Below are 26,388 nucleotides of genomic sequence, written 5' to 3'. Positions count from 1 at the left end.
TCGTCTGGGCTAGGGTTGGACCAGGGTAGGCCATCATTGTAAATAAGAATTTGTTCTTAACTGACTTGCCTAGTTAAATAAAAGGTTAAATTAAAAAAATCTCACAGGTACAATAAATATAAAATATATACTGCTCAAAAAATAAAGGGAACACTTAAACAACACATCCTAGATCTGAATGAAAGAAATAATCTTATTAAATACTTTTATCTTTACATAGTTGAATGTGCTGACAACAAAATCACAAAAATAATCAATGGAAATCCAATTTATCAACCCATGGAGGCCTGGATTTGGAGTCACACTCAAAATGAAAGTGGAAAACCACACTACAGGCTGATCCAACTTTGATGTAATGTCATTAAAACAAGTCAAAATGAGGCTCAGTAGTGTGTGTGGCCTCCACGTGCCTGTATGACCGCCCTACAACGCCTGGGCATGCTCCTGATGAGGTGGCGGATGGTCTCCTGAGGGATCTCCTCCCAGACCTGGACTAAAGCATCCGCCAACTCCTGGACAGTCTGTGGTGCAACGTGGCATTGGTGGATGGAGCGAGACATGATGTGCTCAATTGGATTGAGGTCTGGGGAACGGGCGGGCCAGTCCATAGCATCAATGCCTTCCTCTCGCAGGAACTGCTGACACACTCCAGCCACATGAGGTCTAGCATTGTCTTGCATTAGGAGGAACCCAGGGCCAACCGCACCAGCATATGGTCTCACAAGGGGTCTGAGGATCTCATCTTGGTACCTAATGGCAGTCACGCTACCTCTGGCGAGCACATGTGCGGCCCCCCAAAGAAATGCCACCTCACACCATAACTGACCCACCGCCAAACCGGTCATGCTGGAGGATGTTGCAGGCAGCAGAACATTCTCCACAGCGTCTCCAGACTCTGTCACGTCGATCACGTGCTCAGTGTGAACCTGCTTTCATCTGTGAAGAGTACAGGGCGCCAGTGGCGAATTTGCCAATCTTGGTGTTCTCTGGCAAATGCCAAACGTCCTGCACGGTGTTGGGCTGTAAAGCACAACCCCCCCAGTGGACGTCGGGCCCTCATACCACCCTCATGGAGTCTGTTTCTGACCGTTTGAGCAGACACATGCACATTTGTGGCCTGCTGGAGGTCATTTTGCAGGGCTCTGGCAGTGCTTCTCCTGCTCCTCCTCGCACAAAGGCGGAGGTAGCGGTCCTGCTGCTGGGTTGTTGCCCTCCTACGGCCTCCTCCACGTCTCCTGATGTACTGGCCTGTCTCCTGGTAGTGTCTCCATGCTCTGGACACTACGCTGACAGACACAGCAAACCTTCTTGCCACAGCTCGCATTGATGTGCCATCCTGGATGAGCTGCACTACCTGAGCCACTTGTGTGGGTTGTAGACTCCGTCTCATGCTACCACTAGAGTGAAAGCACCGCCAGCATTCAAAAGTGACCAAAACATCAGCCAGGAAGCATAGGAACTGAGAAGTGGTCTGTGGTCCCCACTTGCAGAACCACTCCTTTATTGGGGGTGTCTTGCTAATTGCCTATAATTTCCACCTGTTGTCTATTCCATTTGCACAACAGCATGTGAAATGTATTGTCAATCAGTGTTGCTTCCTAAGTGGACAGTTTGATTTCACAGAAGTGTGATTGACTTGGAGTTACATTGTGTTGTTTAAGTGTTCCCTTTATTTTTTTGAGCAGTGTATATATATTAAAAAAAGTATGTGCCCCCCCCTTCAAATTAGTGGATTTGACTATTTCAGCCACACCTGTTGCTGACAGGTATATAAAATCGAGCACACAGCAATGCAATCGCCATAGACAAACATTGGCAGTAAAATGGCCTTACTGAAGAGCTCAGTGACTTAACATAGCACCTTCATAGAATGCCACCTTTAGAACAAGTCGGTTCTTCAAATGTATGCCCTGCAATAGCTGCCCCGATCAAGTGTAAATGCTGTTATTGTGAAGTGGAAACCTCTAGGAGCAACAACGGCTCAGCCACAAAGTGGTAAGCCACACAAACGACTGAGTGCTGAAGCGCACAGCGCTTAAAAATCGTCTGGTTGCAACACTCACTTCCAAGTTCCAAACTGCCTGTGGAAGCAATGTCAGCACAATAACTGTTCGCCGGGAGCTTCATGAAATGGGTTTCCATGGACGAGCAGCCGACTCTGGAGCAGTGGAAACATGTTCTCTGGAGTGATGAATCATGCTTCATCTGGTAGTCCGACGGACAAATCTGGGTTTGGTGGATACCAGGAGAACGCTGCCGGCCCGAATGCATAGTGTCAACTGTCAAGTTTGGTGGAGGAATAATGGTCTGGGGTTGGTCTGTTTTTCATGGTTTGGGCTAGGCCCCTTAGTTCCAGTGAAGGGAAATAAACACTACAGCATACAATGACATTCTATACGATTCTGTGCTTCCAACTTTGTGGGAAGGCCCTTTCCTGTTTCAGCATGACAATTCCACTGTACTCAAAGTGAGGTCCATAAAGACATGATTTGTTGAGATCAATGTGGAAGAACTTGACTGCACAGAGCCCTGACCTCAACTCCAACGAGCACCTTTGGGATGAATTAGAATGCCGCCTGCGTGCCAGGCCTAATCGCCCAACATCAATGCCTGACCTCACCAATGATCTTGTGGCTGAATGGAAGCAACTCCCAGCAGCAATATTCCAACATCTAGTGGAAAGTCTTCCCAGAAGAGTGGAGGCTGTTATAGCAGCAAAGGGGGGGACCAACTCCATAATAATGCCCATGATCTTGGAATGAGATGTTAGATGAGCAAGTGTCCACATACTTCTGTCACAAACTAGATTGATATACTGTCAAATATTGATTTATATAAAGTAGTAAATATTGAAATGATTTCTTCTTAACCTAAAAGCACAAAACTTAAAGTGAGAATCATTTTGACTTTACATTTATTGTGTAGGCTACAGAGGATGTGAAAACAAAGCGACACATTGAGTCCTTTTTGGTCCAGTGCAGGATGATTTATCGGAAGACTAACATCCGCTTCTCAATAAGGGTAGGCTATAGGGGTGTACACTTCCTTACAACAAATGGCCATGTAGGCTTTACTCCATCTACCCAGAGGATATTTGGCATGCATAACCCTTTATTTTTTAGCATCACCTATTCTGCACATCTATCACTCCAGTGTTTAATTGCTAAATTGTAATTATTTCACCACTATGGCCTATTTATTGCCTTACCCCCCTTATCTTACCTCTTTTGCACACACTGTATATAGACTTTTTCTATTGTGTTATTGACTGTATGTTTATTCCATGTGTAACTCTGTGTTGTACTGCTTTGCTTTGTCTTGGCCAGGTCGCAGTTGTAAATGAGAGCTTGTTCTCACCTAGGCTACCTGGTTAAATAAAGGTGAAATAAAATAAATAAAAATAATACCTAACAGTATCAGTCTCCAAATGAGTGTTGCACTTTGATTTGCCTAGCTGACACTACACTTAGCCCATAATGTCTTCACTGACATTTTCAATCTCTCCCTGACCGAGTCTATAAACATGTTTCAAACAGACCACCATCGTCTCTGTGCCCAAGAAATCGAAGGTAACCTGCCTAATTGATTATTGACCCGTAGCATTCACGTCGGTAGCCATGAAGTGCTTTGAAAGGATGGTCATGGCTCACAACACCATCATGCCGGAAACCCTAGACCCACTCCAATTCGCATACTGCCCCAACAGATCACGCAATCGCACTCCACATTGCCCTTTCCCACCTGGACAAAAGGAACACCTGTGTGAGAATGCTGTTAAATGACTACAGCTCCGCATTCAACACCATAGTGCCCACAATGCTCATCACTAAGCTAAGGACCCTGGGACTAAACACCTCCCTCTGCACCTGGATCCTGGACTTCCTGATGGGCCGCCCCCAAGTGGTAAGGGTAGGCAACAACACATCTGCCACGCTGATCCTCAACACTGGGGCCCCTCAAGGGGTGCGTGCCTAGTCCTCTCCTGTACTCCCTGTTCACCAACGACTACGTGGCCAAACACAACTCCAACACCATCATTAAGTTTGCTGACGACACAACAGTGGTAGGCCAGATCACCGACAACAATGAGACCGACTATAGGGAGGTCAGAGATCTGGCAGTGTGTTGCCAGGACAACAACCTCTCCCTCAATGTGAGCAAGACAAAGGAGCTGATCGTGGACTATAGGAAAAGGAGGGCCAAATAGGCCCCCATTAACATCAACGGGGCTGAAGTGGAGCAGGTCGAGAGTTAAACTCTTTGGTGTCCACATCACCAACAAACTATCATGGTCCAAACACACCAAGACAGTCGTGAAGAGGGCACGACCACACCTTTTCCCCCTCAGGAGACTGAAAAGATTTGGCATGGGTCCCCAGATCCACAAAAAGTTATACAGCTGCACCATCGAGAGCATCCGGACTGGTTGCATCACCGCCTGGAATGGCAACTGCTCGGCATCTGACCGTAAGGCGCTACAGAGGGTAGCGCATATGGCCCAATACATCACTGGGGCCAAGCTTCCTGACATCCAGGACCTATATACTAGGCGTGTCAGAGGAAGACCCAAAAAAATGCTACTGCACAACAAGCGGTACCAGAGCACCAAGTTTAGGACCAAAAGGCTCCTTAACAGCTTCTAACCCCAAGCCATAAGATTGCTGAACAATTAGTCAAATGGCCACCCGGACTATTTACTGATTTGATAATGTGTCTGAAGCAGCAGGATGTTCTAAAAAAAAGAAAAAAGAAAAGCCATTTTAAACAATGTTCTCATGTTCTCTATAATATACAATAACAATAACAGAAAAGGTACTTTTATGATATACAATTTGCCCTTCATTCTTTCACAAGACACCAGGCATTGTAAACACTGAGGATTAAGCCATAGGTCCTGGCAGAAAAAGCACTCCTCGGGTTGAATGCGAAGGTTCTCCAACTGGCATGAACTCGAAACGGGGAAAAGTAGAAGCAGATGTCCCTCCGTGTATGAGTGAGGCAGGCAACCATTCCCAGCCCAGATAAATATGCCATAATGAAACCTGCCTTTATAGTCACCTGCACCATATAGCCGTCGGCATTCCCTTTGATCCACTGGGCCTTATCCACAAAAAAATAAAAATCATTGGTCTTTGTTGCTTATAAATATTGTTTTTCTCAGTAATATCCACACTACAGTGTAACAAAGTCCATGTGGAACAGGCCCTCTCAAAACAAAAGGCTTATACAGGCATCATGTCAGTGAGCTTATCACTAACCCCCTTGCTATCTGCTTCTCACCAGATATTCATATTGCAGATAATATTGAAATTACATGTCCTGGAGGCTGTGATTTCCTGCTGTCTCTGATCTGACAGTTAGAGCTCAATAATGGGAGCAAACACACACACAACCAGAGCAAATACAACATTCTGTAACATTGTAGAAAAAAAAATGAATATCAGGTCTTGGCAGCAATATATTGGGGAATTGCAGAGGGGTGATAAATTGTCAATGACAAATACTGTAGCAACCAATTGTTAGTTATTTTTTTACTAAATGCAATGTTCTTTGGCAAGGGGCAAAATTGTTTATTTTATTGCTAACTATTCCAGGAAATGGGAAACTAGAGCCTGTGTGGACCAGGAAGTTCCCAAGAGAACTGCGTGTGGAACAGGGATAAAGTCCAAGGTAATAGATGTCTGAACAAGGACTTTTAGAAAGCACTGGAATGAAGAGAGCAAAGCAGAAACTCAGCAGAGAAAAACCCTTTAAAACCTGCCTCGAGGTACCAAAAGTTGTTTTCTCCCAAATGTTACTATTGGAATCCATGTTTTTCCATTTTAGTTTTTGTTTCCCCCCAAAAAATAAATGCTTCACTGGTGAGTGCATTGTTAAGGTGTCGGACCACCTCCCTGCTCTCATTATTTCCTTCTGTCAATTAATTCCTAGTCCACACCTTCAAACCTTCTCAACAGACATGACATGTGCATCACATTCCCAGGAAGCAATTACTGGGCTACAGATGTGGGATATTTATGTGGACCACCTTGATTACACCCAGACTGATTGCTATGCCCTTGTAATAAACAACATCAATATCTCTCCCTGCCTGGGAAACACAGCATATACTATTCACAGGCCTGCAGAAATTTTAAGTCTTACAACAGTTGAAAGACTAGCAGACTACTAATGCATCTTGCTAAAGTGCTGATTTACCCCTACTGCCATTTTTTCAAACTTTATTTTGTGAAATATGAAAGGAAAATGTATTTTATTCTTACTTTTTCCCCCTTTATTGCAAATACCATATTTAACAATGCATTAGTAAGATTTAAAAAAATTGGCACATAACAGGCCTTCATACCCATTTCCACCCTTGACAGAAGTTCCTCTGCCTTTGAAAGTCTCTTTTGGTCATCATACAAACTGTTCCTCCTCCTTCATAATGGCTAGACAATTCCCTTGGCTTCAATGTTAATGTGCTTCAGTGCTACAGCGATCAATTTGGCATTCAATCTTAATCCAAGAAGAGGAATGGTAAACAAAGGAAATAAGCTAGTCATGAAGAAAAAAAAGGCATGAAAATGACATACATACACAAAGCAATGGATACAAACGAAATAATAAACACCGGACAAATAAACTTTTTCACCCGCTTTCCCACAGCAATCCAAATGACAAAAAAACAGTACTTAACCATCTATGGTCTTTAGTCCTATGGGTTGGGGCTGGAAGCATCTCTGTAGAAATGTAAGACATAGAAATATAGGATATAACAAACCACTGTTGCGATACTTTGGCCCTTGGCCTGATGAGCAAGAGGTGCATTTCTTGGCCCTTCGTAAGAGGTTAAGGCCTAAATAAAACCACAGCAGGCCTGGAGCAATTTATACATACAGTAGTTGAAAAAAAAATCTATGAAATTGGCTGGAGTACCATTAAGACAGAAAAGTTATACAATACTACAGCAAAGGCTGGTGCAAAATTGGCAATCTGTTAACTCACAAGTTATTAATCCTGTTCCAATAAAGAAATTAGAAAAACAAACACTCAACTGTCACTTTCAAACCCCTGAATCAGAATACATTCCATTGATGAGATAGTCCACCTGGGTGTAGTCTTTCGTCCTGTAGCTCTCATAGGCCTGTGTGAGGAAGAGGACAACCGTAACCAGGAAGAAGACGAGGCCAAACAACAGGACAGCCAATAGGGTACTTGTGTCCACCAACTGGCGTGTCAGAGGCCCCCCGGCAACAACGTCTATAATGGCTCTGTTGGTATCTCCGTCAAGCCTTTTGGTGCTGACCTCAACAGTGAAGGTCGAAGGGACTATGGCGTTTCTGGAGGTAGCTTGAGAGCTGGGGACCTCCGGACTGGTTGGTGATGGATTCTTCTCAACTGTAGATGAGTCTATGGTGGTAGGGGTGGTTATGTTTGGAATAGTTGGTGGTGGTATTGTTGTGGTGGTAGTTGGGTGTGTTGTGGTGGTAGTTGGGTGTGTTGTGGTGGCGATAGTTAACAGCATTGCTGTTATTGGTACTACAGTGGTGATAGTGGTATTTGTTGTTGATAATGCTGTTGTCGACATCTGTGGATTGGCTGGTGGAGAGGTCAGGGCTGAGGGCGTCGTTGTAGTTCTAGGTTCCTGCTTTACTGAAGTGGTTGTCTCTGAGGTTTGAACGGTTGACTTATGGGGTATGTCAGGTATTGTAGTTCCTCTGGAGGCATTGCTAACAGTTTTACTGAGAATGAAGGTGTCATTCTTAGTGGCTGGCATGGGTGCTGCAGTCATGGTCATAAATGCAGTGGAGATGGGGGCCTGCCCATCATCCTTACGAAAATACAAGGTAGAGTCAGTTTCATTGAGGGTAGAGGTGTCTGTAATTTGATTGGCATTATTGCTGGCTGTCAATTCAGGAGCAGTGGGGTTGAGATAGATTTCTGATGAAGTTATGGAACTGGAACTTGAAGACTCAGTGGTAGGTCCAGCGTCACATTTAAGACCACTGATGTTTTTATCTGGGGGGAAAAACTGATTTTAAAGTCTGACAAATGTAAATGATACGCATTACAATCACAAAATGTATTGTTAATTTACAAACCAAAAGATAACGTTACTAGATTTATCAATTACACTGAACAAAAATAACACGCAACAATTTAAGATTTTACAGAGTTAAAGTTCATAAAAGGAAATCGGTCAATTGAAATAAATTAATTTAGGCCATAATCTATGGATTTCACATGACTGGGAATAGAGATATGCATCTGTTGGTCACAGAGACCTTAAAAATGGCAGGGGCATGGATCAGAAAACCAGTCAGCATCTGGTGTGACCACCATTTGTCTCATGGGCAGAGTTGATCAGGCTGTTGATTGTAGCCTGTGGAATGTTATCCCACTCCTCTTCAATGGCTGTGTTAAGTTGCTGGATATTGGCGTGAACTGGAACACTGTCGTACACGTCGATCTAGAACATCCCAAACATGCTCAATGGGTTACATGTCTGGTGAGTATGAAGGCCATGGAAGAACTGGGACATTTTCAGCTTCCAGGAATTGTGTACAGTTCATTGCGACATGGGGCCGTGCATTATCATGCTGAAACATGAGGTTATGGCGGCGGATGAATGGCACGACAATGGGCCTCAGTATCTCATTCACAGTGTCTCTGTGCATACAAATTTCCATCACTAAAATCCAGAAAAAAAAGAACAAAAAATCTGAAAAAAAACAAAAACACTTGCCTGGTACAGTTGAAGCCGGGATTCATCCGTGAAGTGCACACTTCTCCAGCATGCCAGTGGCCATCGAAAGTGAGCATTTGCCCACTAAAGTCGGCTACGATTCCGAACTGCAATCAGGTCAAGACCCTGGTGAGGACGACGAGCACGCAGATGAGCTTACCCGATATGGTTTTTGACAATTAGTGCAGAAATTCTTTGGTTGTGCAAACCCAGTTTCATCAGTTGTCTGGGTGGCTGGTCTCAGGCGATCCCGCAGGTGAAGAATCCGGATGTGGAGGTCCTGGGCTGGCATGGTTACACTTGGTCTGTGGTTGTGAGGCCGGTTGGACATACTGCCAAAATCTCAAACGATTTATGGTAGAGAAATTAACATTCAGTTCTCTGGCAACAGCTCTGGTGGACATTCCTACAGTCAGCATGCCAATTGCACGATCCCTCAAAACTCGAGACATCTGTGGCAGTGTGTTGTGTGACAAAACTGCACATTTTAGAGTGGCCTTTTATTGTCCCCAGCACAAGGTGCACCTGTGTAATGATCATGCCGTTTAATCAGCTTCTTGATATGCCATACCTGTCAGGTTGATGGATTATCTTGGTAAAGGAGAAATGCTCACTAACAGGGATGAAACAAATTTGTGCACAAAATGAGAGAAAGCTTTTTGTGCATATGGAACATTTCTGGGATCTTTTATTTCAGCTCATGAATCCAGTACTTTACATGTTGCATTTATATTTTTGTTCAGTGTAATAATATTTATATTGATGGTAATAAGAAGTTATATTCTGAACATTTCTAACAATGAGTACACATGCATCATATTTAAACATTCTTCACCAACTGTGTTTATATATTGCAGCATTTGTATACCTTGTAACCTTATCAGGTCATCGACGGAGATATCATTGCAGTTGGTGCCATTGGGACACTTCAAGAAAAAGCAGGTGTAGTTCTCTTTCCAAAAGACAGGATGATCACAGGTCGCATACTGTAAGCCTGTGGAATGAACACAACAAATGAAAAGAAACTCTTGCATGCAGTCAAAATCTTATATTAAACCATCGCCAAATAAGTAATTGCTCAAAATAAATTGTACCCCTCTATGCTTCATTGTGAGCAAGATTCCTGGCACCATGACATTCTGTATGTCTGAAATGAATTCAGTAAATTGTCCTGGCATATATCAAATCAATTCAGACTGAAAAACAGCATGAACCAAAAGCATTTGTTATGCAGGCAACATCAATATGTTACCTCATCACCTTTGGGCTCCAGAGTGGCGCAGCGGTCTAAGGCACTGCATATCAGTGCTTGAGGCGTCACTACAGACACCCTGGTTCTTTTCCAGGCTGTATCACAACCGGCTGTGATTGGGAGTCCCGTAGGGCAGCGCACAATTGGCCTAGCGTCGTCCGGGTTTGGCCGTCATTGTAAATAAGAATTTGTTCTTAACTGACTTGCCTAGTTAAATAAAATGTTAAATTATTCAAAAAAAATTTTTATACAAAAATATAGCTGTCAACGACTTATCCAAACATCTTCCATCCTCATAAAAAAAAGCCCTAGGAATTGCTTACATTTTCACCACAGGACTATGGTTATTTTTACTCTATTTTTTTGTGCAACTCTTATTTTATTTAATTCCTCTCAGCAACCAGTGTCAGGGCTTTTTCAGGAGACCTGGGATCCATTACAGAAACAGATGGGAGAAAAACAGGCCTGTTTACGCCTCCTTTGATCCCTGCCAAACTTTGTGTGTGACTGAAGAGGTAGCTCCAGTACACCTCAGCCTTACCATCTGGCAGTGCCCACCTGGTGGCTTTTTTCCCACTGCAGCGCAGACCTACTGATGAGGACAACAGGTGGGGGAAATCTTCAGACCAGAGGCAGCCTTGGGCCTGTACCGAAGGAGAGGAGCTAGCCCCGTTAGGGAGTCAGTGTGAGAGATAGCAGAGCTAGTTGTGTGACCTCAAGTCACTCTCCTCCCTGCCTTATTTTAGAGCTGCTACTAGGCACTGAGGTATCATAAGTCCTTTGTGGTTAAAAACTTCAGGTGAAATGGCCTAGAGAGCCATTCCTGGTCAGTGATGGCAAACTAATTGGAAGGCCAGACACTGTGTTTTAAATTATTCTGCAGCTGTTCCAAACGGGACGGGAAAAGAGTGGAGGTTTGGGAGTTGGGGGAAAGCAGGATCAGTGGGTTTGAAAATCAAAGTTGCAGAGGGCCCCTCACTCCCCTCCCTCTTAAATTACTAGGGGTCACCCTATGCTAGGGGCTTGACGTGTACCAAACATACAGGTCTAAGCTGGAATGCTGAATGATTATGTATTTATAGCTCTCTGTCATACCACACATTACATGCTTCCAGATGGTAATAGCAACCTTGTTTTCATGCCCTACTACTCTCAACCCACATTGCATCGTATGCCTCTCAGAAAAGCTGTCGCTTGTTTAGAGTGGATCATGTGGTGGAACTGGAAGAGGGCTGGGCCATTTACAACTAACTCCTCCCAAGAAGATAAAAACTGCCTGGGGTATATCTATGTACTTGCTGCATGCATCCGACCACTCAGGTGGTGCAGCGTGTGCGGCAAAAGTATTGTAAGATTTAATTAAAGAACATGTCATGACAAAGACTCACCAAAGCAGGGCCAGGCACATAAACACAGCAAGGCCTAAGCATCCCTTTCATCTTAAATCTGAAACACATGGCTTCTTTGAAATTATATGTCCTTCAGCAGAGATGTGATTTGAAAAAAAAAAAAAAAAACATGGCTTTGCTTTTAACAAAGACGATATTCCACAGACTATTCCCATATCAGTCGTGTTCCTACTTCATCCAAGAGGTAAGCTTTTAGAGGTAGGTAGGTACAGTTGCGGCCAAATACATTGGCACCCTGCACTTTTATTGAACAAACAATTCCCTATTTTTTTCTAGAATAAGTTTTAAATTTAAAAAAAAATAAAAATAGGATTTTCAACATTGCATAACAAATGTTATTTTAGTAACCTTAAGTTTAAATTGAGAAAATGAAGACAAATGGCATGGACAAAATTACTGGCACAAATGTATTATAACCCCTAATAATCCTGTTTACACAGTCACATTTGAAATCAGGCTACTTGATGGGACTTTTGATAAATGCAGAAAATCACCTATCACAATACAATCTACCACAGTGACCATGTTATTTTTGCGAAGACTATTTTATTCTGAGTTCCGACAAAGTTAGAATGTGAAAACTATTTCTAAGATGCATACTTTCAGTTTTTCCTGAATTTATGCCTTGATCACACCGACAGTGTCATTTTCGTACATCAGAAGTACATTCATTTCCAATGGACTGCTGCGTTTGTGTTGCAGAGGCAGTTGCAGTACGTTCTGTGTTGTGCATACGTCGGATTTATCGAAAGTATGCATCAAACTGTATACGCACACGGCTTGACAGAATTGGTAGTATAAGGTGAATGTTTAACTTTAGTTGTACACTTATCCAAATGATGCTGCGTACCATTTTGCGCAATGACGCTGTGATTTTTTTTTTTTTTTTTACAACTGCGAACATAAACAAACATAGTCAATAATACAGTAGAAAAAGTATATATACAGTGTGTGCAAATGAGGTAGGATAAGGGAGGTAAGGCAATAAATAGGCCATAGTGGCGAAATAATTACAATATAGCAATTAAACACTGGAGTGACATGTGCAGAAGATTAATGTGCAAGTAGAGATACTGGGGTGCAAAGGAGCAAAATAAATAACAGTCCAGGGATGAGGTAGTTGGATGGGCTATTTACAGATGGGCTATGTACAGGAGCAGTGATCTGTGAGCTGCTCTAACAGCTGACGCTTAATGTTAGTAAGGGAGATATGAGTCTCCAGCTTCAGTGATTTTTGCAGTTCGTTCCAGTCATTGGCAGCAGAGAACTGGAAGGAATTGGCTTTGGGTGTGACCAGTGAAATATACCTGCTGGAGCGCATGCTAAGGGTGGGTGCTGCTATGGTGACCAGTGAGCTGAGATAAGGTGGGGCTTTACCTAGCAAAGACTTAAAGATGACCTGGAGCCAGTGTGTTTGGCGACGAATATGAAGCGAGGGCCAGCCAGCGAGAGCATACAGGTCGCAGTGGTGGGTAGTATATAAGGCTTTGGTGACAAAACAGTTGGCACTGTGATAGACTACATCCAATTTGCTGAGTAGAGTATTGGAGGCTATATTCTAAATGACATCGCCGAAGTCAAGGATCGGTAGGATAGTCAGTTTTACGAGGGTATGTTTGACAGCATGAGTGAAGGTTGCCTTGTTGTGAAATAGGAATCTGATTCTAGATTTTATTTTGGATTGGAGATGCTTAATGTGAGTCTGGAAGGAGAGTTTACAGTCTAACCAGACACCTAGGTATTTGTAGTTGTCCACATATTCTAAGTCAGAATCGTCCAGAGTAGTGATGCTGGAAGGGCGGGCAGGTGTGGGCAGCGATCGGTTGAAGAGCATGCATTTCGTTTTGCTAGCATTTAAGAGCAGCTGGAGGCCACGGAAGGAGAGTTGTATGGCATTGAAGCACGTCTGGAGGTTAGTTAAGTGTCCAAAGAAGGGCCAGAGGTATAAAGAACGGTGTCATCTGCGTAGAGGTGGATCAGAGAATCACCAACAGCAAGAGCGACATCATTGATGTATACAGAGAAGAGAGTCAACCCGAGAATTGAACCCTGTGGCACCCCCATAGAGACTGCCAGAGGTAGGCGAGGCAGTCATTTGAGAAACCAAGGATGTTGAGTCTGCCGATAAGAATGTGGTGATTGACAGAGTCAAAAGCCTTGGCCAGGTCGATGAATACAGCTGCACAGTATTGTCTCTTATCGATGGCGGTTATGGTATCATTTAGGACCTTGAGCGTGGCTGAGTTGCACCCATGACCAGCTCGGAAACCAGATTGCATAGCGGAGAAGGTACGGTGGGATTCGAAATGGTCGGTGATCTGTTTGTTAACTTGGCTTTCGAAGACCTTAGAAAGGCAGGGTAGGATAGGATAGATATAGGTCTGTAGCAGTTTGGGTCTAGAGTGTCACCCCTTTGAAGAGGGGGATGACCGCGGCAGCTTTCCGATCTTTGGGGATCTCAGACGATACGAAAGAGGTTGAACAGGCTAGTATTAGGGGCTGCAACAATTTCAGGCGGATAATTTTAGAAAGAGAGGGTCCAGATTGTCTAGCCCGGCTGATTTGTAGGGGTCCAGATTTTGCAGCTCTTTCAGAACATCAGCTATCTGGATTTGGGTGAAGGAGAAATGGGGGAGGCTAGGGCAAGTTGCTGTAGGGGGTGCAGGGCTGTTGACCGGGGTAGGGGTAGCCAGGTGGAAAGCATGGCCAGCCGTAGAAAAATGCTTATTAACATTCTGAATTATCGTGGATTTATTGGTGGTGACAGTGTTTCCTAGCCTCAGTGCAGTTGGGAGGAGGTGCTCTTATACTCCATGGACATTACAGTGTCCCAGAACTTTTTGGAGTTTGTGCTACAGGAGGCCAAATTTCTGTTTGAAAAAGCAAGCCTTTGCTTTCCTAACTGCCTGTGTATATTGGTTCCTAACTTCCCTGAAAAGTTGCATATCGCGGGGGCTATTCGATGCTAACGCAATACGCCACAGGACGTTTTTGTGCTGGTCAAGGGCTATCAGGTCTGGAGTGAACCAAGGGCTATATCTGTTCCTGGTTCAACATTTTTTGAATGGGACCTGCTTGTTTAAGATGGTGAGGAAAGCACTTTTAAAGAATAACCAGGAATCCTCTACTGACGGAATGAGGTCAATTTCCTTCCAGGATACCCGGGCCAGGTCAATTAGAAAGGCCTGCTCGCTGAAGTGTTTTAGGGAGCGTTTGACAGTGATGAGGGGTGGTCGTTTGACCGCAGACCCATTATGGATACAGGCAATGAGGCAGTGATCGCTGAGATCCTGGTTGAAGACAGCAGAGGTGTATTTAGAGGGCAGGTTGGTATTTAGAGGGCAGGTTGAAAGCTTTGAGGGTGCCTGTGATTATGGATTTGGGGTTGTACCTGGTAGGTTAATTGATAATTTGTGTGAGATTGAAGACATCAAGCTTAGATTGTAGGATGGCCAGGGTGTTAAGCATGTCCCAGTTTAGGTCACTTAACAGAGCTCTGAAGATAGATGGGGCGGCAATCAATTCACATATGGTGTCCAGGGCACAAAGTGGTCTATAGCAAGCGGCAAAGGTGAGAGACCTGTTTCTGGGAAGGTGGATTTTTAAAAGTAGAAGCTCAAATTGTTTGGGCACAGACCTGGATAGTAAGAGAGAACTCTGCAGGCCATCTCTGCAGTAGACTGCAATTCCAGCCCCTTTGGGAGTTCTATCTTGTCTGAAAATGTTATAGTTAGGGATGGAAATTTCAGTTTTTTTGGTGGTCTTCGTAAGCCAGGATTCAGACACGGCTTGGACATCCGGGTTGGTAGACTGTGCTAAAGCAGTGAATAAAACAAACTTAGGGAGGAGGCTTCTAATGTTAACATGCATGAAACCAAGGCTTTTACGGTTACAGAAGTCAACAAATGAGAGCACCTGGGGAATGGGAGTGGAGCTAGGCACTGCAGGGCCTGGATTAATCTCTACATCACCAAAGGAACATAGAAGGAGCAGGGTAAGAGTATGGCTAAAGGCTATAAGAACTGGTCGTCTAGTACGTTCGGAACAGAGTAAAAGGAGCAGGTTTCTGGGCATGGTAGAACAGATTCAAGGTATAATGTACAGATAAAAGGTATGGTAGGATGTGAATACAGTGGAGGTAAACCTACGCATTGAGTAACGATGAGAGAGATAGTCTCTAGAAACATCATTTAAACCAAGTGAGGTCACCGCATGTGTGGGAGGTGGAACTAAAGGGTTAGCTAAGGCGTATTGAGCAGGGCTAGAGGCTCTACAGTGAAATAAGGCAATAATCACTAACCAAAACAGCAACAGACAAGGCATATTGACATTAGGTAGAGGCATGCGTAGCCGACTTCACTCGCACATAATGCCTCGATCACACCTGCAGTGTCTTCGCGCAAAATGGACCGCAGCATTATCTGGATATGTGTGCAACAAAAAAGTTGAACATTTACCTTCTGCTGCCATTTCTGTCAAGTTGTCCATGCATTGAATTTGATGCATACGTTTCATAAAGCCAACATACGCACCACACAGAACGCAATACTGCAAGGCAAACGCACCAGTCCACTGGAAATGAATGTGCTTCTGATGTTTTATAATTTTTTTTTTAACTAGGCAAGTCAGTTAAGTACAAATTCTTATTTACAATGACGGCCTACACCGGCCAAAACTGGGCCAATTGTGCGCTACCCTATGGGACTCCCAATCACGGCCGGTTGTGATACAACCTGGATGTACCAAAATGCTATCTTCCGAACTTTTCGTTTTTTTACTTTTAAATACATTTATCAACGTCTTTTTTTTCCTTTCCTCGCTTAACCTCTATGGGCTAGGTGGGACGCAAGCGTCCCACCCGTGGTGCACTCCATCAACAGCAGGTGCATTTCAAGAGCGGCAAATTTGAATCCAAATAAATGTCAAAATTCAAATTTTTCAAACATACAACTATTTTACACCCTTTGAAAGATAAACATCTCCTTAATCTAACCACGTTTTACGATTTCAAAAAGGTTTTACGGCGAAAGCATAAATTTAGAGTATGTTAGGACAGTACATTTACAAGAGTTGTGTGTAATGTTTTGTCAATTCAAAGACAGGGTCACCAAAACCATAAAACCAGCTAAAATGATGCACTAACCTTTTACAATCTCCATCAGATGACACTCCTAGGACATTATGTTAGACAATGCATGCATTTTTAGATGTGTTGCATCAAGTAATTGTCTCTGGCCCCCTCCCAGTTAGGGGGAGTGATGGGCTCTACAGCAGAGTCTCACAACTCAATCGCTGGTTGAAACATTTTTTTCTTCCACTCCCAAAAGATAAGAATTTGTAGATAATTGGTCCTCTTTCTGGGACTCACCTACAAACAGGAGCAAGCCTGGCCTGCTGAGGAGTGACGGACTCCATCCTCTCTGGAGGGGTGCTCTCATCTTATCTATGAACATACTTTAGAGACAGGGCTCTAACTCCCCAATGAGATAGTCAGCCTGCCAGGTTAGTGGAGCCAGCCACTAGCACAGTCAGTGTAGTCAGCTCAGCTATCCCCATTGAGACCGTGTCTGAGCAAAACAAAACATGGCGGTGTTCGCTTTAGCAATCTCACTGGACTAAAAACATCATCCATTCCTGTCATTATAGAAAGAGATTGTGATATTTCACATCTCAAAATAGGGTTACTTAATTTTAGATCCCTCACTTCCAAGGCAGTTATAGTCAATTAACTAATCACTGATCATAATATTGATATGATTGGCCTGACTGAAACATGGCTCAAGCCTGATGAATTTACTGTGTTAAATGAGGCCTCTCCTCCTGGTTACACTAGTGACCATATCCCCCAAACATCCCGCAAAGGCAGAGGTGTTGCTAACATTTATGCCAGCAAATTTAAATTAAAAACAAATACAAAAATTGACCGCGTTTGTCTTTTGAGCTTCTAGTCATGAAATCTATGCAGCCGACAATCACTTTTTATAGCTACTGTTTACAGGCCTCCTGGGCAGTAGACAGCATTCCTCGCAGAGTTCCCCAAATTCCTTTCAGACCTTGTAGTTATGTCAGGTAGTATTCACATTTTTGGTGACTCTAATATTCACATGGAAAAGTCCACAGACCCACTCCAAAAGGCTTTCGGAGTCATCATCGCCTAAGTGGGTTTTGTCCAACATGTCTCCGGACTTACTCATTGCCAGAGTCATACCCTGGATCTAGTTTTGTCCCGTGGAATAAATATTGTGGATCTAAACGTTTTTCCTCATAATCCTAGATTATCGGACCACCACATTTGCAATCGCAAGAAATAATCTGCTCTGACCCCAACCAAGGATCAAAAGCTGTGCTATAAATTAATTGGACAACCCAAAGATTCCTAGATGCCCTTCCAGACCCCCTCCACCTACCCAGGGATGTCGGAGTACAAAAATCGGTTAACCACCTACCTGAGGATCTTAATTTAACCTTGCGTAATACCCTAGATGCAAACAAAAAAACATTTGTCACAAGAAACTAGCTCCCTGGCATACAGAAAATACCCGAGCCCTGAAGCAAGCTTCCAGAAAATTGGAACAGAAATGGTGCTCCACCAAACTGGAAGTCTTCTGACTAGCTTGGAAAGACAGTACTGTGCAATATCAAAGAGCCCTGACTGCTGCTCAATCATCCTATTTTCTCAACTTAATTGAGGAGAATAAGAAAATTCAACATTTATTTTTGATACTGTCACAAAGCTAACTAAAAAACATTCAACAAGAGGTTAGCTTTCATAGCAATGATAAATTCATGAACTTCGATGAAAAGATCATGATTATTAGAAAGCAAATTACGGACTCCACTTTGAATCTGCGTATTTCTCCAAAGCTCAGTTGTCTTGAGTATGCTGTTGCGCAGCAACTCACTGCATTCCTGAAGACAAATAATGTATACGAAATGATTCAGTATGTTTTTTTATTATAGCGCTGAGACTGCACTCATGAAGCTGGTAAATTACCTTTTAATGGCGTCAGACCAAGGCTCTGCATTGGTCCTCGTGCTCCTAGACCTTAGTGCTGCTTTTGACACCATCGATCACCACATTCTTTTGGAGAGATTAAAAACCCTAATTGGTCTACACGGACAAGTTCTTGCCTGGTTAGGATCTTATCTATCAGAAAGATATCAGTTTGTCTCTGCGGATGGTTTGTCCTCTGACAAGTTTCACTGTTCCTCAAGGTTCCGTTTTAGGACTATTGTTTTCACTATATATTCTACCTCTTGGTGATGTCATTCAAACACAATAACAACTTTCACTGCTATGTGGACGACAGAAAGCTGTACATTTCGATGAAACATGGTGAAGCCCCAAAATTGCCTACCTTGAAAGCCTGTGTTTCAGACATAAGGAAGTGGATGGCAGCAAATGTTTTACTTTTCAACTTGGACAAAACAGAGATGCTAGTTCTAGGTCCCAAGAAACAAAGTGATCTTCTGTCAGATCTGAAAGTGAATCTTGATGCTTGTACAGTTGTCTAAAATAAAACTGAAGGAACTCCGCGTTACACTGGACCCTGATCTCTCTCTTGAACAAATCAAGAATATTTCAAGAACAGCTTCCCCCCCCCATCTTCGTAACCTTGCAAAAATGACAATCAGTTTAAAATCAAATTATTAGTGTGCATGTAAACGTTACCATTAATGGCTACAAAAATAATTTGTTGGCAGTTCTTAGCCAAAAGCTATGCAACCAAGTACTAGCTCCGGGGTGCCAATAATATTTTTCATGCCATTTGTCGTTATTTTCTAAATTAACTTACGTTTACAAATATAAAATTGGTTCCGCAATGCTGAAAATCCAATAACAGGGTATGGTGAGCAATGTATTAAAAACATTGTCTATTTTAAAATATATGGGGAATAATTTATGAAAACTGCATGGGTGCCAATATATTTGGATGCAACTCTAGGTAGCATACAGCTTAGCTTATCTTCTAAATGAGCTTTTAGACACCTTATGAGCGACTACCATTTCCACAAGAAGTAGAAAGACAACGTATCAAAAATTACTTAATTAACTTCTGTAAACAGGGTGTATGTAGGCAACATTGTACAACAAGCTATTTTATACATTCACAGTCAAATCATTTGAGTTTTATGTGCGTTTTCAGTGTGACAACCCACTGCAATATGGCAGTAACACCTGATTTATAGACTGACTCAAAACTTACATGCTTCCAAGCATTGGGTTTGATTTGTCATTTTCTGGCAGGCTATAACGCCAGACACGCTGATATCATGGGATGACAGACAAGGCAGCAAAAAGAGCCCCAGGACCAGGAGAAGATGCAGGGTCATGGTGAAATGGTGGCACACACACTGGGCAGGGAGACGGAGGTGGTGGACAGGAGTCACAATGAAGGCAGGGGACACACCACCATCACAGCTCTAACATCTACAGGACACAGATATGGAACACAGTCTTATTTAAAATTCATATAGGGCTACTTGACTTTTTTTTTTTTTTTACTTGCATTTCATTGTATTTTTTCAATAGAGCAGCAGTTGGAATTATAACCATGTAAATTCCAGTTTATTCAAGACGCATTTGAATAAAAATAATTTGTACATTTTTACTTCTGTCGAGCAAAATAAAACGTAGTCGATGTTTTGTTGTAGGCGTGTGCCCTGAGTAACGGGACCTGAGCAGTTTAGAGTCAAAGTTTGAATCATGAGCACCATCTAGATGGATTGCACTGAAACTGCAAGGTGGGACTTTCGTAATTTATTAATCTCGGGTAATGAGGAACTAAAATCTCACGCAATTGGTTTCCGTAGTATGTCCAATATATTATCATTGTATGGACTATTACACAAATTATACATAAGGTTACAGTTTTAAGATCTAGCTAGCCTGAAGACCAGAGAGCAAGTTAAGCTTGCAGCCAGGCACAAAAGATGATATTGTACAGGGCAATACCAACTATTGTTAACTATTCTGGCCTTCAGGTACAGGTTTTATGTTGAGGCACTATAATTGTGATACAATAAATATCCCACGTATACAGGTCAGATATTCAACTGAGTAGGCCTCAAAGCAATTTTTGAATTCCAGAGTCCTGTTCATTCTTTTGGAAACTCACTGTTTGTAGACAATGCTCAAGTTTACAAAAGGCAAACTCAAGAACACTTTTTCAGAACTCCTGTTGGCTCTACCTTAAATATAAATCAGCATTGGGCTGAGCAAATTGTCACAGTTCACTACTGTACATGTATGCCAACGTGGAGATCATGTGATGGGCTCAACAATGGATTTGCTCCATTTCACTCCACAACTGGACAAACGACCAGTTTACAGAGTATGTGTATGAAAAACATCAGAGCCTTCTGGTTAGTTATTTATTACACACGTTTAACCCACTGTGAATTCATTTGGCACTAAGGTTTTAACCACATACCGTCGCAGGTGCTTGTCAATACAGCTAAACCTGCATTACTTTTTCCTAAACATACAAGCATCCGTCTTCAGACCTCTCCCTAGCTGAGTTTATTCAACTCCACGAGATAGATATCTTTATTTTTTAACACAGGAACTTGAACTTACCACTCCCTAGCCCAGTAATTTGGCTAGCCGCTAACTAATAGCCAACACTGCGTTGCAATGCAGGTTCATCACTAGATTGTTAACGTTAGTTAGCTAGTTACTTTATTAGCCAATTGGACAACAGTTAGTTTTTCACTTCGCTAGTTACTACCACATCCACCACAGCACAGGTATATCCAAGCAAGTTGTTAGTAGTACCAAACAGAGACTGTAGAGAAATAAGCCAATATCTCTGGCACCAAATGACACTCAACAGTCAATACCCACTTCAATATTATTTGGTAGTAGCTAGGTAGGGGAGACGGCTAACTAGCTAGCCGCCTAGCTGGATAGATAGCTAACGTTAGTTGAACACCAAATGCAACTCACCCAGGCAGGAGGCTAACAATACACACCTTCAGTCAACTTATGTCTCTGTTCTTGTAGCTAGACAACACCATAGCAGTTGACAGTCTATAGACAAACCAAAGAGGTGTCATCTCATATCAACCAACATCAGAAAAACATCCCACTTTCCAACACGTGAAGCTAACTGAAGTAGCTAGCTGGCTAAGCTAACAACTACATAAGGGTCGTCATCACTAGTTACCACAATCACAAAGTCAGAAGGCCCGCCTACTCGACCAATCATATGAGGGAGTGTGATGACGCGTATGCCAGTTTACGGTTCGTTGTAAACAGCCAATCAGATGACGAGGTGTGATGACGCGTATGCCGACCGGCTTGCAGGGACAGGTGAGAGACGTATTTATTTGATCTATTGATCCGTCAATAATTTGATTATTTATTAGATATAGAAAAACCAACCATTATAAATGCAAAGTGTTAATCAGATGTCTTATTCAAACTCAGCTTGCAAGCTTATCATGTTGGCCTTACTCATAGTTACTTGTCTTAACCCAAAATACTGTTGGTTTACTCCAATATCTGCATAGTTTTTAAATGGCATGTAAGACAAACAAATTGACACAGCTTAAGTGTAGATTTTATTTTCAAAATCCACAAGTAAAGCGTACACAGTTTAAAAGAAATTAAAATATTTGATATTGGTAGATTTTTTGGTTGATTTAAGATGAAAACTTCAATTTTGTGAATTTATTTGGCACCTAGGCACTTAGTATAGTCTATTTATTTATTTGCTCCCGAGTGGTGCAGCGGTCTAAGGCACTGCATCTCAGTGCAAGCGGCATCACTACAGTCCCTGGTTTGATTCCAGGCTTTATTACATCCGGCCATAATAAGGAGTCCCATAGGTCAGAGCACAATTGGCCCAGCTTCGTCCGGATTTGGCCGGGGTAGGATGTCATTGTAAATAACAATTTGTTCTTAACTGACTCAAATAAAGGTTTTATATATATATATATATATATACACTGCTCAAAAAAATAAAGGGAACACTTAAACAACACAATGTAACTGCAAGTCAATCACACTTCTGTGAAATCAAACTGTCCACTTAGGAAGCAACACTGATTGACAATAAATTTCACATGCTGTTGTGCAAATGGAATAGACAACAGGTGGAAATTATAGGCAATTAGCAAGACACCCCCAATAAAGGAGTGGTTCTGCAAGTGGGGACCACAGACCACTTCTCAGTTCCTATGCTTCCTGGCTGATGTTTTGGTCACTTTTGAATGCTGGCGGTGCTTTCACTCTAGTGGTAGTATGAGACGGAATCTACAACTCTAGGCTCAGGTAGTGCAGCTCATCCAGGATGGCACATCAATGCGAGCTGTGGCAAGAAGGTTTGCTGTGTCTGTCAGCGTAGTGTCCAGAGCATGGAGGCGCTACCAGGAGACAGGCCAGTACATCAGGAGACGTGGAGGAGGCCGTAGGAGGGCAACAACCCAGCAGCAGGACCGCTACCTCCGCCTTTGTGCAAGGAGGAGCAGGAGAAGCACTGCCAGAGCCCTGCAAAATTACCTCCAGCAGGCCACAAATGTGCATGTGTCTGCTCAAACGGTCAGAAACAGACTCCATGAGGGTGGTATGAGGGCCCGACGTCCACAGGTGGGGGTTGTGCTTACAGCCCAACACCGTGCAGGACGTTTGGCATTTGCCAGAGAACACCAAGATTGGCAAATTCGCCACTGGCGCCCTGTGCTCTTCACAGATGAAAGCAGGTTCACACTGAGCATGTGACAGACGTGACAGAGTCTGGAGACGCCGTGGAGAACATTCTGCTGCCTGCAACATCCTCCAGCATGACCGGTTTGGCGGTGGGTCAGTCATGGTGTGGGGTGGCATTTCTTTGGGGGGCCGCACAGCCCTCCATGTGCTCGCCAGAGGTAGCCTGACTGCCATTAGGTACCGAGATGAGATCCTCAGACCCCTTGTGAGACCATATGCTGGTGCGGTTGGCCCTGGGTTCCTCCTAATGCAAGACAATGCTAGACCTCATGTGGCTGGAGTGTGTCAGCAGTTCCTGCAAGAGGAAGGCATTGATGCTATGGACTGGCCCGTCCGTTCCCCAGACCTGAGTCCAATTGAGCACATCTGGGACATCATGTCTCACTCCATCCACCAACGCCACGTTGCACCACAGACTGTCCAGGAGTTGGCGGATGCTTTAGTGCAGGTCTGGGAGGAGATTCCTCAGGAGACCATCCGCCACCTCATCAGGAGCATGCCCAGGCGTTGTAGGGAGGTCATACAGGCACGTGGAGGCCACACACACTTGACTTGTTTTAATGACATTACATCAAAGTTGGATCAGCCTGTAGTGTGGTTTTCCACTTTAATTTTGAGTGTGACTCCAAATCCAGACCTGCATGGGTTGATAAATTGGATTTCCACTGATTATTTTTGTGTGATTTTGTTGTCAGCACTTTGAACTATGTAAAGAAAAAAGTATTTAATAAGATTATTTCTTTCATTCAGATCTAGGATGTGTTGTTTAAGTGTTCCCTTTATTTTTTTGAGCAGTATATATATATATATTTTTTAAACAACTTAACATAGTCTTGCAGTCCACCTTTTTGGTATTTTGTACCAGTTTCCATCTCTGTACAAAGACATGGTCTTCAAGCTATAGAAGATAGCAAAACATTTAATAATAATACATTGGACTTACATGGCACTTTTCTAGACACCTAAAGTTCTTTACAGTGTGAAACTCACCACCCACTTACATCCTCTTTATTTTTATTTATTTTATTGGCCCATCCACCCCCCTCTTCAGAGGACAAAAGTAACTTACAATTATTTTTTTTACATATATTTTGTTACATATGCATTATTCATACACTTTACATACAATGGTACTTTTATACACAGTATTACATGATAGGAATAGTTTGATGATATACACATGCAGTTGAAAACAGGACAAATATAAGCACCACCCCATGGGATCCTTTGTGGCCACAGAGTTGGGACACCTGTTTAAAGTCCCGTAATCTTCCAATTTATTGAGGAACATTCCATTGTTAGTTAGTTCTTCAATATTATTAAAATTAAATTGTTGTACACGTGTATGGTATAAATTACAGTGATCTGTCTTTGAACTTACTGCATTCTTGTTAATTTTAACAGCATATTTGTCTTTGGCTTTAGTTTGTTTGTCCGTCTTCCCAGTGGTGGCGTTCATACATCTTTGAAACAGAACACCATTGAGTGGGAGACTTTTACTCTCACAGCAGAGCATTTTTTCCCCTGCCAAAGGCTGTGCATCTGTTGAAGGTCAAGAATATGCAGTGGCGATGCATCATTCAGGGAAGGAGGGGCAGAGGCCCATCTGTTTTGAGCCCCACCTGTTTAGCAAAAAAAAAATACAAAATTAGAATATACAGTACCAGTCAAAAGTTTTAGAACACCTACTCATTCAAGGGTTTTTCTAAATTTGTACTATTTTATACATTGTAGAATAATAGTGAAGACATCAAAACAATGAAATAACACATATGGAATCATGTAGTAACCAATCATGTAGTAACAAAAAAGTGTTAATCAAATCAAAATATATTTTAGATTTTAGATTCCTCAAAGTACCCACCCTTTGCCTTGATGACAGCTTTGCACACGCTTGGCTTTCTCTCAACCAACTTCACCTAGAATGCTTTTCCAACAGTCTTGAAGGAGTTCCCACATAGGCTGAGAACTTGTTAGCTGCTTTTCCTTCACTCTGCGGTCCAACTCATCCAAACCATCTCAATTGGGGGAGACACGTGATGCCGCGGAGCTGAACAGACGTTGACAAACCGAGCTCTTGAAATGTATCCTATTATTACCTAAATAACAACGTTGAAACAATATTCTAACATCGGCTGATAAATTGTCAAATACTTACCTTCCCAAAGAGCCATGGACCTCCGACCGAGAGGCAAGAAGGACGACCAAAACGTCGTTGAATCCCAAGACAACGATAATGCCACAGCTAGCAAGTTTAGCATTAGCCCTCATATCTCAGACGACGGTTCCAGACTATTGCTCTCGGCAGCCTCGCAAGACATCCTGGCTACTCTCCTCCGGGAAATTCAGGATGGTAACAAAGGTCTTTCTATGAAAATTGACAAGAAATCGGCTGAACTCCATTCTTCCATCGACGACCTGAAATCCTCCATGAATGATCTCCTTCTGAGAACGACTGAGGCCGAGATGCGCATTAGCACAGTTGAGGACACCGTCGCTCGACATGACCAGGTTCTGATAGAACTGCAGAAGGATAATGCCTACCTCAAAAACAAAGTAGACCAGATGGAGAACCAGAGCAGACGCAGTAATATCCGTGTGGTGGGATTGAAAGAGGACAGCGAGGGCCGTGACCCGGTCCGCTTCTTCACTCAATGGATCCCGGATGTCCTAGGCATAATCAACTTCACCAAGCCGCTGGAAATCGAACGCGCCCACAGAACATCAGCGCCGAAACCCCGGCCAGAGGAGCCCCCACGTGCCGTTCTGGTCAGGTTCCTCCGTTTCCAAGACAGAGAGAAGATACTGCAACTCGCAAGAGCCAAAGGGGACATCACCTTCGATGGCAAGAGGGTCAGCCTTTTCCCGGATATGAGTGCCGATCTCGCCAGACGTCGCAAGCAGTTCAGACCTGCCGCCAAAGCACTGAAGGAGAAGAACATCACCGGCTACCTCATCCACCCTGCGCGGATGAAAGTTCAGTACAAAGGCCGATGCCATATCTTCAACACACCGGGAGAAGTATTCACTTTTCTCAAAGAACCGAACCGCGACTGAAAAACGGTCTCTCTGGGGGATAAGATCCAATCTGTTTGTTTTCTCTTATCTGGACTGATCTGCTGATATCGGAGCCGTCTACCCCGCTATCCGGTCGCTATAATTGATTTGTACATTTTCAACTAACTGTTTTTCCCCGGGGTGAGTTCTATTACATTTACAGGAGACTATATTTTGGTTTAGTCAATATCCACTGGACGAAGCAATAAGTGGGTTTAGGCCCACCGCT

The 26,388-nt window shown here is 43.1% G+C and overlaps 1 protein-coding gene across 2 annotated transcripts; it reads right to left on the bottom strand.

The window, feature by feature from the left end:
• Positions 1 to 6,251: 6,251 nt before the first annotated feature.
• On the bottom strand, positions 6,252 to 21,578 carry LOC106573621 (uncharacterized). Of its 2 annotated transcripts, none has more exons than XM_014148834.3 (4): positions 21,339 to 21,578; positions 19,597 to 19,820; positions 9,597 to 9,722; positions 6,252 to 8,001 (listed from the first exon to the last, which is right to left on the bottom strand). In XM_014148834.3, exons 2-4 carry the CDS (start codon positions 19,721 to 19,723, stop codon positions 7,046 to 7,048), a joined length of 1,209 nt encoding a protein of 402 aa, XP_014004309.2. In that variant the 5' UTR covers positions 19,724 to 19,820; positions 21,339 to 21,578; the 3' UTR covers positions 6,252 to 7,045. The 2 variants fall into 2 exon arrangements, with proteins under 2 accessions (XP_014004309.2, XP_014004310.2); XM_014148835.3 differs by having other exon boundaries at positions 21,365 to 21,578.
• Positions 21,579 to 26,388: the final 4,810 nt, after the last annotated feature.

Source organism: Salmo salar, chromosome 16 (genome assembly GCF_965601325.2).
Source record: "Salmo salar chromosome 16, fSalSal1, whole genome shotgun sequence".
Taxonomy (NCBI): domain Eukaryota; kingdom Metazoa; phylum Chordata; class Actinopteri; order Salmoniformes; family Salmonidae; genus Salmo; species Salmo salar.
This window is presented reverse-complemented; position numbering and strand designations above follow the sequence as displayed.